The 12,876-nt window shown below is 50.6% G+C and overlaps 2 protein-coding genes across 2 annotated transcripts in view; both read right to left on the bottom strand.

The window, feature by feature from the left end:
- Nucleotides 1–796: 796 nt before the first annotated feature.
- LOC135813579 (uncharacterized) lies at nucleotides 797–4,993 on the bottom strand. The gene has a single exon (XM_065326669.1). The coding sequence runs from the start codon at nucleotides 4,991–4,993 to the stop codon at nucleotides 797–799; it is 4,197 nt and encodes a 1,398-aa protein (XP_065182741.1).
- Nucleotides 4,994–6,093: 1,100 nt separating this feature from the next.
- The window catches only part of LOC135816233 (adhesion G-protein coupled receptor G7-like), a 115,075-nt gene continuing 108,292 nt past the window's right edge, over nucleotides 6,094–12,876 (bottom strand). Inside the window, exon 20 of the mRNA XM_065329641.1 lies at nucleotides 6,094–6,968. Coding sequence (XP_065185713.1) covers nucleotides 6,371–6,968 — 598 coding nt within the window. The 3' untranslated portion in view covers nucleotides 6,094–6,370. The remainder of the gene's footprint in view (nucleotides 6,969–12,876) is intronic.

Below are 12,876 nucleotides of genomic sequence, written 5' to 3'. Positions count from 1 at the left end.
GTCTGCGTTCATGCTTTGCCATGTTGTGTAACGCACGCACAATTATTCACCACTACTACTCCGCACATGCACACAGCACTCACAACGGCGGACTCTGACAGTAGTGTAAATAAAAGGACTGATACTTGGAAAAGAATTAGTTAGGTAAGGATATAGAAAACAACAACTCAATCTTGGGAGAGCTAATCAACAAGGAGAAATAAAACCGGAACTCCACGGAACCGGCGGGGGCGGGGCAAGGCGACGTGGAGAAGCCCGGCTGACGTGTGCGAGTACGCACGCGGCGCGGTCAATGGGGCTTCGGCCAGCAAGCGTGGGGACGCTAACCTTTGCAGCAAGCGCAGCATGCAAATAAGGCAGAAGGCAAAAGCAATGCGCATGCTCGCAATATTGACGCGTAGCTGAAAGCGCATGACGTCAACATAACTCGTGAAAATGCCTACGCAAAAATGTGTTCGAAAAGTAACCGTGAGCTACGATGCAGGAAACGATCTCTGCGATCTGGCGGACAATGAAACAATTCGAAACTAGACAAGTTGACAGTCAGTGTGAGTCAGAGAGGAAAGGAAACATGATAATAGCAAGAGAAGAAAGGAACAGAGCAGGCGCGGAGAATGCAGAGTATGGATAACAGAACAGAACGGTAAGCAAAGTCTCAAAACGAAGAACACGACGTACAAATTCAAAATCTATAACTTGAAGCAATAAATAAACGTGCAGTATGGTATCAAATACTTGTGGAGAGAGAGAGGCGAACTATTCTACTTCACCTCTCCCCCTGATACCATAGTCATACTCACTCACGGTAACGTGCTGGCGCCTGGAGCTGGCCACGAGGTCGTAGCGCATATCCGGCAGTTGGAGCAACATCAATGGTGACACCAATACCATTGTCATCTTCCTCGTCACTATTCAGGCTAGCCTCTGTGGCAGCTACATCAGCAGCATCGGGAAGATCCTTCTTCAACAAGGCAATGTTGATAACCTTCTCGGACACTCGGCGGTTGTCCGAACCTGGCTTTTCAATCACCACAGTCATTGGACTTACGATTGCTTTCACTTTCCAGCCACGCTCATAGGGTGCAAGGCGCTTCTGATGGCGATCTGGGCGCTGCAACATCACGTGATCACCAACAGCATAGGGACAGTGTGACTCTTCTTCGACGAAGTCGCTCGCCGAGAGCTCAGCATCGATCAGATCACGAATCCGAGCAGACCGCTTTGCATGTTTCGTGGCCCAGTCACTGAGGCTACACGCTTCAGCGGTGTCGGCAATAATGAAGTGAGGGGGTTTCCAGCCCACTATGGCTTCCATCGGCGACAGGCGAGTGGCACTGTGAGGTCGATTGCGATAGAAAAACAGGAGCATATCCAATTCACCCCTCCAGTCCGAAGAGCCATCGAGGACTTTCCGGATGAGGCCGAGCAGAGTACGATTGGCACGCTCAGCAGAGCCCTGCGATTGAGGGTGTCGAACAGCACCGGTACGCACACGGACACCCATGAGACTGAACAACGACTCCACAATGGCATTACGAAATTCCGTGCCGTTATCCATGCGGACAATGTCGGGGGCACCCCAGAGCTTGCATACACCAGCGAAAGCAGCGGCAACAGACACGGCATCATGACGACGCAGAGGGATGACTTCAACCCACTTCGTAAATGAGTCGACACAAACCAAGACACAATGATGAGTCGCACTCTTGTCTAGACCAAGTTCAAGAGTGTCGATAGTGACCTCGCCCCACGGACGACCGGGGATATCGGGTCGAGAGGCAGCAGCAGCAGGTCCCCGCAGAGGACTGGCAGCACGGCAATCAGCGCAATTGGCAACAAACTCCTCGCATGCACTACCCATGCCAGGGAAGAAGCAGCGACAGCGCAGCAAGCTATACATCGTGGACCACGAACCATGGCCAGAATTGACATGAGCGGCAGACAGCACAGAAGAGATAACCGAGACTGGAATGACAGGCACTAGCACAAGGCCGTCAACAGGCAACTTCACACTGCGAAACAGAACACCATCACAGACCACTAACTGGGGTCTCACCTTGCTGTACTCACGAGCAACAGGCAGATCCTGCTCGAGTTGAGTGATCACAGTCTGAATCAGTTGGTCAGTACTCTGAGCAGAAGTAATGTCAGTCAACAGCACAGGACCAACAATGGTGGCAACCGGAGTTGTCACGGCAGCACTAACACTGGCAGGTGCTTCAGCAGTAGCGGTCAACTTCTTGCTCAGCTGGATCCACGTAGCAGGGACTCGAGTCAGGACGTCAGCAGGGTTGGCGGCAGATGCTACCCACTCGATGGTGACACGGAGCTGTGCGCTGACAATCAGGTCAGCAATGATCTGCAGGCGGCGTTGAACCAGGACATCATACAGGCCGCTTGTCTTCACACGGCGCACATTGTTGACGACATCACGGAGCCAGGCAGCTGATGTTTTCGAGTCGGTGACCAGACGGACAGAAGAGAATTTCCAGGCCACGGCGAGAGAAAGGCCCTTGATTGCAGCCTCCAGCTCAACGACATTGACATGTCGCTTGTCGTCTTTCGGACGTAGCCACGAGCGATCTTCCATCACTTGGCCATCAACGGACACGACTACACCCAGGCCAACATCAGATGCATCGACATACACAGCACAGTCAGAACCACCGTCAGGGCTCGTCCACCACCGACCACGTGCAGGGTCACCATGCTGTTGCAGCTTGGTTTCAACCTCCGTGCAGAGCCGCAACACATTATCGGGGACCGGGTCGTCCCAGGCGGTGCTCGCACCAATCAGGCGCTTGATGAAGCTGCAAGCGGGACGGAGCCAGTTACAGATAGGAACATGGCCCGTCAAACGACCACACCAGCTAAATAACGAGCGCTTGGTAGCAGGCCGAGGCAGCTGTAGATCGACACCAGCGCGGCGCGACCAGTTAACAATGCCATTGTCGTCCTGAGCGAGCTGCAGACCAAGAACACGAGCAGTGATGAGTGGCTCGGCAGGTTTCGTCGGGAGACCAAATTCGGCTAAACGAGTAGCGAGTGCATCACGGCATGCAATGGGCGTGCGGATATCGTCGATGTAACTATCGACGCCTGCAAAGTCGCGCGTGACCCATTGGACAATCATCGTCAGCAGCTTCGGGGCGACATTGAGGCCAAAGCCCATCCGAGTCATAGTGTAGACACGGCCGTTCCACATCACTGTCTGGAACTTCAGCAAGTCCGGAGCGACACGAACTTGTAGATACGCCTTGCGGATATCAAGCAAACAGTACTCTTCAGGGCGGCCATCACTTCGCCAGCGTCGGAGGGCCTCCTCACACACAGGAGCATCGCGACCAGGCTGCGAAGTAAGACGGCGGTTCAGGAGACGATAGTCCAGACACGGTCTGACCGGTGTGGTGCCCTTGTGCTCCTGTACTTGAGCCAGCAAGGGTAGAACAGCCACAGGGTCACCATGAAGTTCCCGATTATGGGGAACGAGGAAATCACTATCCAGCCACTTCTGAACCTCGGCCTGGAAAAGACCCTCTTGGTCTGGTGTCAGCTTGGAGCGAGAATACTCGCCGATGCCATGGCCGACAGGCTCGCTGGGTGCAACATCATCTTTCCAGGACCATTTCACCTCCCAGTACTGCTTGTCCGCGCGCCATCTGGCCTCACCATCATCCGTATGCAACACAGTGTCATCACCATCAGAACTTACGGACACATACGGAGAAGGATGCACCATCGGAGGAGTACCTGGAACAGCTGCAGTCACGGCCTGACCGAAACGGACACCACACAATAAGTTGTCATTGTCATACTGTAGGCTGAGACCACCAGCTGCAGCAATGAGGTCTGTCCCGATTAGCACGGAGGCATCCACAGCATCCAAACTCTTGACGACAGTGGCTGTAACCTCGATTGGTGAGAGATGGACTGGGCCGTCAGTACGTTTCAGCGTCAGGCGAACAGTCCCAACGACAGGCAATGGTTGGCCATCCAAGGCAACGAGCACATTCGACGTGCGATCGACCGGGCAGTTGGCGGGCAGTACTGAGGTGCAGCTAGCAGAGATCAGTGTATGGGTTGACCCACTGTCAATAACAGCGGTGACACGTTCCCAGTTACACTTGACACCACAACGACGTACGTCCGCATGCATTCTCGGGAGGGTGCCAGGACCAGAGGCACTTGAAATGCACAGGACTGGGGCTTTCTTGTCAGCTTTTGACACCCCGGCAGCAGATTTGCCAGCGGAAGCCGCCATCCAAGCTTTGCGCTCCGGGCACGTAGACTTGACATGGCCAGGCTTGTCGCAGAAGAAGCATGTTCGTTCTCCACCGCCATGCCGATCATGGTGCCTCTTTCGGCGAGGACAGTTCCGCTGAATATGTCCAGGCTCGTGGCACTGGTGGCAAAATACGCTGCGGGACGCACCTCCATTACCTCCAGGTGCAGCACTGGCGACCACCATCGGACTGCGTGTACAATCAGCATGCGTAGCTTGTAGAGCACGTACCTGCTCCACGCACTCGGACACTTTCAACTTTTTCCCAGCAGTGGCCATGCGCAGGGGCTGGATAAATTCTACGGGTAACCCACTGATGAACTGTTCTATCACGACAGTATCCTCATCATCAGTCGCGCTGTGACCAGACAGGCCTAGCAACCGCTGCAGATCGGCGACGTACGCGTCCACCGACTCATCGGGTTTCAGCTTACGCTGTACAAACAGGCCGTATGCCTGCGACTTCGTCACGGCGAACGCAGATGACAACTTGCCGAACACAACATCCGGATCTGCCTTGTCGGTGTCCGACAATCGATCATACACAAGAAACGCGTCGCCGTCCAGAAAGAGCGGAAGGTGTTTCATCTTGTCGTCATCCGACGTCCATTTTGATATTTTGGCCAACACACCAAATTTCGAGCGAAATGCATTGAAATCGTCCCCCTTGCCCTTGAAGGGACGAAGGAAATTGTCCAGCTTGAGACTCATACTGAACAGAACACACTACGAATAACGATACTAAACGCTAGTAGAACAGCTTGCGGGAAACAAGCACGGGCACCGACCACTGCCACAAACGCACCAACACAGGTGAACACTACAACACGAACGACCCAACGATCCTCAAATCCAAGGCGGGTTTCGGCACCACTCTGTTGTGTAACGCACGCACAACAATTATTCACCACTACTACTCCGCACATGCACACAGCACTCACAACGGCGGACTCTGACAGTAGTGTAAATAAAAGGACTGATACTTGGAAAAGAATTAGTTAGGTAAGGATATAGAAAACAACAACTCAATCTTGGGAGAGCTAATCAACAAGGAGAAATAAAACCGGAACTCCACGGAACCGGCGGGGGCGGGGCAAGGCGACGTGGAGAAGCCCGGCTGACGTGTGCGAGTACGCACGCGGCGCGGTCAATGGGGCTTCGGCCAGCAAGCGTGGGGACGCTAACCTTTGCAGCAAGCGCAGCATGCAAATAAGGCAGAAGGCAAAAGCAATGCGCATGCTCGCAATATTGACGCGTAGCTGAAAGCGCATGACGTCAACATAACTCGTGAAAATGCCTACGCAAAAATGTGTTCGAAAAGTAACCGTGAGCTACGATGCAGGAAACGATCTCTGCGATCTGGCGGACAATGAAACAATTCGAAACTAGACAAGTTGACAGTCAGTGTGAGTCAGAGAGGAAAGGAAACATGATAATAGCAAGAGAAGAAAGGAACAGAGCAGGCGCGGAGAATGCAGAGTATGGATAACAGAACAGAACGGTAAGCAAAGTCTCAAAACGAAGAACACGACGTACAAATTCAAAATCTATAACTTGAAGCAATAAATAAACGTGCAGTATGGTATCAAATACTTGTGGAGAGAGAGAGGCGAACTATTCTACTTCAGCCAGTTAGTTTATCATAAGCCACCTTTCTTGCAGTAAGTGGGCTTCGACAAAATCCTCGACCTTTTTTCTCCCTCACTCCCTTTCTGATGACATTCAATTATTTTGTTTTCTGTTCGACCCTCTTTGACGTTGTACATTGTACTGTTGAGGCAATCAACTACAACACATCAAAAAAAACGAAATATGTGACATTGAGTTTATTTATAAAAACTCCATCCGAGTTCCTTATTGAATTTATTTATCGATAATGTATCATATATTTTGTAGCTGTAAGTCAAACGAAAGTCTGGACATGAAATGCAACAAATTCAGCCGGTACGGTGGTGGGATGAAAAAGGACGAATTAGAGTCGTCAAATGTAACATCTCACGCAAATAAAAATCCAAAAACTCTCATGGATAAAGAAACTGAAGTATGAAACACTTATACAAACAAAATTGGCCAAATCTTCTTGCAATCCTATACTGAAAGCAAGTCGTCACTGTTACTCGTTTGGTGTGTTTTCCAGTATTGAACGGCTGCATCAGTGGTGCAGGACATGTCCCTTGATGTGGAATTACTGTGACTGCTCGATATCTTATTGCACGTGACTATTGTGTTATTGCACGTGACTATTGTGTTCTGGTTGGTCCCACTCGTTGTGGCAGTATCAGGCTGCTTTGAGCGGGTGGGCTTTGCCATCTCGCCTGCTTTCTTGTTCTGACGTGGTTTGTTAATGATGGCACGGAGCCCCTTCCTGGTTTCTTTTCCAATGATAACATGAACAAACAAGTAAACACCTTGTGTTGAGTTGAGAATGACAAAAATATATAGTAAGGCTTTGTGTTCATGGATCAGAATGAAAAAGCCCAGGATCCAAGTAAGACCAAGCAACAGAGATAGGGATACCGTGACACGCAGGGCAGAATTATTCTTTCCTCCTTTCTTGGTCGTAGATGCTTGACGGTTTCGCAGAGACATCGTGACTCTGACGAGAATAACAATGTTATAGCAGAGCAGGATAGCGAGAGGCGCCACAAATCCACCATAGAAGGCTGGTCCTTGCTTCATCCAACAACTATACAAAGAAACAAAAGAGATAAAATGAAGGTTAATAAAGGAAACGAGCAATGCTCTAACCATCTTTGCTATGGGACCAGTCCAAACCTAGAAGGCGCTGACAGTTCAAGTTTTTTTAAACTCTGAAGTCAGCTCACAACACGTGCCACACATACTGTTGGCACTTGGGTCTTTTTCCCTCCCCCAGCAGGGGACCAACAATGGTTCACTTCCCCGACTGCCCTTTGAATTTGAAAATTTCCCAATCATTTAAACAATTAATCACCTTCTTTCACCTCTGCTAAAAGTTCCGTTCCTCCCTGGTCCCGCTGGCATCGCTCGATTCAGGCTGTTGGGAGCATTCTGTGGAATGCTCTCCCAGCTGCGGTTCGTACGGAAGGCGACTGGCGGACATTTAAAGCTCTTGTGACGGCTCTCGACTTGCCCAGCCCGTATCCATCCCAAACAGTTTGTGTATATAACTACATGTCAATTATCCATCATAACAATCCCCATAATGTCCCCCCCCCCCCTCCTCACTCTTCGTCTCTGCCCGTCCCCTTCACTCCCCCCCCCCCCCCCCTCTCGTTCTCTGCCTCTGCCTCCCCCTTACTCTCCCCCCCCCCCCTCTCACTATCCGTCTCTGCCTCCCCCTCACCCCCCCCCCCCATCTCACTCTCCGTCTCTGCCTCCCCCTCACTCTCCCCCCCCCCTCTCACTCTCCGTTTCTGCCTCCCCCTCACTCCCCCCCCCCCCTCTCACTCTCCATCTCTGCCTCCTCCCTCACTCTCCCCCCCCTCACTCTCCGTCTCTGCCTCCCCCTCACTCTCCCCCTCACTCTCCGTCTCTGCCTCTCCGTCTCTGTCTCCATCTAGTCGCCGTCGTCGCGTCGTTGTTGTTAGAAGAATGAATGAATAAATGATGTATAGACTGCTGAATTAAACTCGTTGAATTCTCTCTTGTGCAGTTTACTGCAAATATAAAATGAGCTGGCTGAGCCAGTATCCTTAGCTGCAAAAAAGGGTTCACTATGTCGAGTCACATGGCCTTCTGAAGCAGGCTGAAAAAGGGCTATGCTACGCCCCTGGCTCATTATCCACGCTCCCTTCATATCCTTCATATCCTTCACATCCTTCACATCCTTCATACCGTAGAATCCCGCGGATAAGCCCATGGGCTTATCTGTTTCACAAGGACATTTCGGTGGGCTTATACAAGAACATGGGCTTGTACGCGGGCATGGGCTTATACGCTGACACCAACATTGTGCTATTGAAAAGTACCAAGGAAGTGAGAAGTGCAATGCTGAAAGCCACTGTTCAAACGAAAACAGCCGATGATTGTGTTGAAATGTACAAACAAACAAACAAAAAACTACATGCACTACCTACATGTACATGGTACGACCAAGAGTCCATAATTTATGGACTTTTGGTACAAATTAGGCCCATGGGCTTGTACGACGAAGCCTTGTGATGTTCGAACGTTTCCTGGGCTTATGCGTGAGCATGGGCTAATACGCGGGTGGGCTTATCCGCGGGATTCTACGGTATCTCCGTTGCTCTTGACTGACTTTACCGACATTCGCCCTCCCCACAGAGTTTATTATCACTTCTGTCCCTTATTTCCCCTCACAACCCCTAATTATGTGCCATGGTTGGCTATCACACACTCTCTCCTAATTGGACCGTGTTCCCACTACGCCTTGCGATAATTATTACTTCGAAGTACATACATAATAATATGTATTTCACTCTAGTGGGAAGCCAATTTATAAGAAAATAAGAGGACCAAAGAGCTACAGGTTACGTTATATATATATATATATATATACTCAATCTGCGGACAGAACTGTTTCGTCCTTTGTGGACTCGTCAGCGCAGCACAGAGGAAATGAGGCCGAACCTGATAGCGATGGAAATAAAAATTTCCAATCAGGCCCGAACGTACCTTGCCAGAGTGCTCAAACTGACAAGTCAGTGAGCTCTGCATAACGCAAACAGCAAAGGCACTACCCCACGCAAGAGTGCTCAACTGCTACAAGGGCAGGAGCGAAATACTCAATCTGCGGACAGAACTGTTTCGTCCTTTGTGGACTCGTCAGCGCAGCACAGAGGAAATGAGGCCGAACCTGATAGCGATGGAAATAAAAATTTCCAATCAGGCCCGAACGTACCTTGCCAGAGTGCTATATATATATATAGAACAATAGAAGTATTTCTTGCGTCGGCAAAAAGTGCTCAATGTCCTAAGACAGAGCGGGGTTATGCACTCAGACACAAAGGATCTCCAAGTTTCTCACTGTTGCTACTCTGAGTTTCGTGCAAAAGCACTCTTCAGGCAAGTAGTTGCCTGAAGAGTGCTTTTGCACGAAACTCAGAGTAGCAACAGTGAGAAACTTGGAGATCCTTTGTGTCTGAGTGTATATATATATCTTGTAGCAGTTGAGCACTCTTGCGTGGGGTAGTGCCTTTGCTGTTTGCGTTATGCAGAGCTCACTGACTTGTCAGTTTGAGCACTCTAGCAAGGTACGTTCGGGCCTGATTGGAAATTTTTATTTCCATTGCTATCAGGTTCGGCCTCATTTTCTCTGTGCTGCGCTGATGAGTTCAAAAAGAACGAAACAGCATGCTGTCCGCAGATTGAGTATATATATATATATATATATATACAGGGGGAAGTGGTCCCGTCCACCGCAAAGAGGGCTCAACAGCGCTGGGGTGCACTGGAGCTAGTACACAATGGAAGCGGTCCTCACCAAGGAAACACAATCCGTTGCTACTCCGAGTTTCTTGAGTTTTTCAATCGTCAGGCAACTTTTCTAACTAAAGCAGGGCTGTCAGGTCCACTAAAGAAATACACAACCACACAGCAAGGCGCACAAAAGAGAAAGCGTGAAGTGTGGAGAGTGAAGAGTTACTGCTAGGTGCAGGCAGTGTAACGTCTTCGAATGCCTTTAGCTGCGGCACTGGCGGTGGCGTCTTCTGGCTTGGGAAACCATATGTCTCGGTCTCCTGCGCTCTGGTCTCGCCGTTGAGAAAGAAGAACGCCTTCCACCTCATCCGGCGTATTACACTCTCCACTTTCTCCACCAGACGCTTTCGGTAGGAGTCTGCTGATGGGATGGGTATATTCCCGAGGGAATAGCCGAGGTCCGTCCGTCTTGGTGGGTCCATAGCTGCGGTATCTGAGAAAGAGTGCTCAATCTATAAAAGAGAGCCTTCACACAGGGGGAAGTGGTCCCGTCCACCGCAAAGAGGGCTCAACAGCGCTGGGGTGCACTGGAGCTAGTACACAATGGAAGCGGTCCTCACCAAGGAAACACAATCCGTTGCTACTCCGAGTTTCTTGAGTTTTTCAATCGTCAGGCAACTTTTCTAACTAAAGCAGGGCTGTCAGGTCCACTAAAGAAATACACAACCACACAGCAAGGCGCACAAAAGAGAAAGCGTGAAGTGTGGAGAGTGAAGAGTTACTGCTAGGTGCAGGCAGTGTAACGTCTTCGAATGCCTTTAGCTGCGGCACTGGCGGTGGCGTCTTCTGGCTTGGGAAACCATATGTCTCGGTCTCCTGCGCTCTGGTCTCGCCGTTGAGAAAGAAGAACGCCTTCCACCTCATCCGGCGTATTACACTCTCCACTTTCTCCACCAGACGCTTTCGGTAGGAGTCTGCTGATGGGATGGGTATATTCCCGAGGGAATAGCCGAGGTCCGTCCGTCTTGGTGGGTCCATAGCTGCGGTATCTGAGAAAGAGTGCTCAATCTATAAAAGAGAGCCTTCACACAGGGGGAAGTGGTCCCGTCCACCGCAAAGAGGGCTCAACAGCGCTGGGGTGCACTGGAGCTAGTACACAATGGAAGCGGTCCTCACCAAGGAAACACAATCCGTTGCTACTCCGAGTTTCTTGAGTTTTTCAATCGTCAGGCAACTTTTCTAACTAAAGCAGGGCTGTCAGGTCCACTAAAGAAATACACAACCACACAGCAAGGCGCACAAAAGAGAAAGCGTGAAGTGTGGAGAGTGAAGAGTTACTGCTAGGTGCAGGCAGTGTAACGTCTTCGAATGCCTTTAGCTGCGGCACTGGCGGTGGCGTCTTCTGGCTTGGGAAACCATATGTCTCGGTCTCCTGCGCTCTGGTCTCGCCGTTGAGAAAGAAGAACGCCTTCCACCTCATCCGGCGTATTACACTCTCCACTTTCTCCACCAGACGCTTTCGGTAGGAGTCTGCTGATGGGATGGGTATATTCCCGAGGGAATAGCCGAGGTCCGTCCGTCTTGGTGGGTCCATAGCTGCGGTATCTGAGAAAGAGTGCTCAATCTATAAAAGAGAGCCTTCACACAGGGGGAAGTGGTCCCGTCCACCGCAAAGAGGGCTCAACAGCGCTGGGGTGCACTGGAGCTAGTACACAATGGAAGCGGTCCTCACCAAGGAAACACAATCCGTTGCTACTCCGAGTTTCTTGAGTTTTTCAATCGTCAGGCAACTTTTCTAACTAAAGCAGGGCTGTCAGGTCCACTAAAGAAATACACAACCACACAGCAAGGCGCACAAAAGAGAAAGCGTGAAGTGTGGAGAGTGAAGAGTTACTGCTAGGTGCAGGCAGTGTAACGTCTTCGAATGCCTTTAGCTGCGGCACTGGCGGTGGCGTCTTCTGGCTTGGGAAACCATATGTCTCGGTCTCCTGCGCTCTGGTCTCGCCGTTGAGAAAGAAGAACGCCTTCCACCTCATCCGGCGTATTACACTCTCCACTTTCTCCACCAGACGCGTTCGGTAGGAGTCTGCTGATGGGATGGGTATATTCCCGAGGGAATAGCCGAGGTCCGTCCGTCTTGGTGGGTCCATAGCTGCGGTATCTGAGAAAGAGTGCTCAATCTATAAAAGAGAGCCTTCACACAGGGGGAAGTGGTCCCGTCCACCGCAAAGAGGGCTCAACAGCGCTGGGGTGCACTGGAGCTAGTACACAATGGAAGCGGTCCTCACCAAGGAAACACAATCCGTTGCTACTCCGAGTTTCTTGAGTTTTTCAATCGTCAGGCAACTTTTCTAACTAAAGCAGGGCTGTCAGGTCCACTAAAGAAATACACAACCACACAGCAAGGCGCACAAAAGAGAAAGCGTGAAGTGTGGAGAGTGAAGAGTTACTGCTAGGTGCAGGCAGTGTAACGTCTTCGAATGCCTTTAGCTGCGGCACTGGCGGTGGCGTCTTCTGGCTTGGGAAACCATATGTCTCGGTCTCCTGCGCTCTGGTCTCGCCGTTGAGAAAGAAGAACGCCTTCCACCTCATCCGGCGTATTACACTCTCCACTTTCTCCACCAGACGCTTTCGGTAGGAGTCTGCTGATGGGATGGGTATATTCCCGAGGGAATAGCCGAGGTCCGTCCGTCTTGGTGGGTCCATAGCTGCGGTATCTGAGAAAGAGTGCTCAATCTATAAAAGAGAGCCTTCACACAGGGGGAAGTGGTCCCGTCCACCGCAAAGAGGGCTCAACAGCGCTGGGGTGCACTGGAGCTAGTACACAATGGAAGCGGTCCTCACCAAGGATATATATATATATATATGCAGAGCTCACTGACTTGTCAGTTTGAGCACTCTGGCAAGGTACGTTCGGGCCTGATTGGAAATTTTTATTTCCATTGCTATCAGGTTCGGCCTCATTTCCTCTGTGCTGCGCTGATGAGTTCAAAAAGAACGAAACAGCATGCTGTCCGCAGATTGAGTATATATATATATAAAACGTTGAACGGTCTCTGCTTGGATGACGACTACACCATAGCTCAGTGGTTAGAGCATCGCTGGCTACAAGCGAGGGTCCCTTGTTCGAGTCCTGGTGGTGACAGTCAATTTTTTCTTCAGACTTTTCCCGTTTGTCTCTTTCCCTCTAACCAGTTAATATATATATATATATATATATATATATACCCAAT

The sequence above is a fragment of the Sycon ciliatum genome, chromosome 4 (assembly GCF_964019385.1).
Source record: "Sycon ciliatum chromosome 4, ocSycCili1.1, whole genome shotgun sequence".
NCBI classification, from domain to species: domain Eukaryota; kingdom Metazoa; phylum Porifera; class Calcarea; order Leucosolenida; family Sycettidae; genus Sycon; species Sycon ciliatum.
Note: the sequence above shows the minus strand (reverse complement) of the source record. Positions and strands in the feature narration are given on the sequence as shown.

Coding starts and splice junctions, on each gene's coding strand:
- LOC135813579 (XM_065326669.1), bottom strand. CDS start 4,993: ATGAGTCTCAAGCTGGACAATTTCCTTCGTCCCTTCAAGGGCAAGGGG.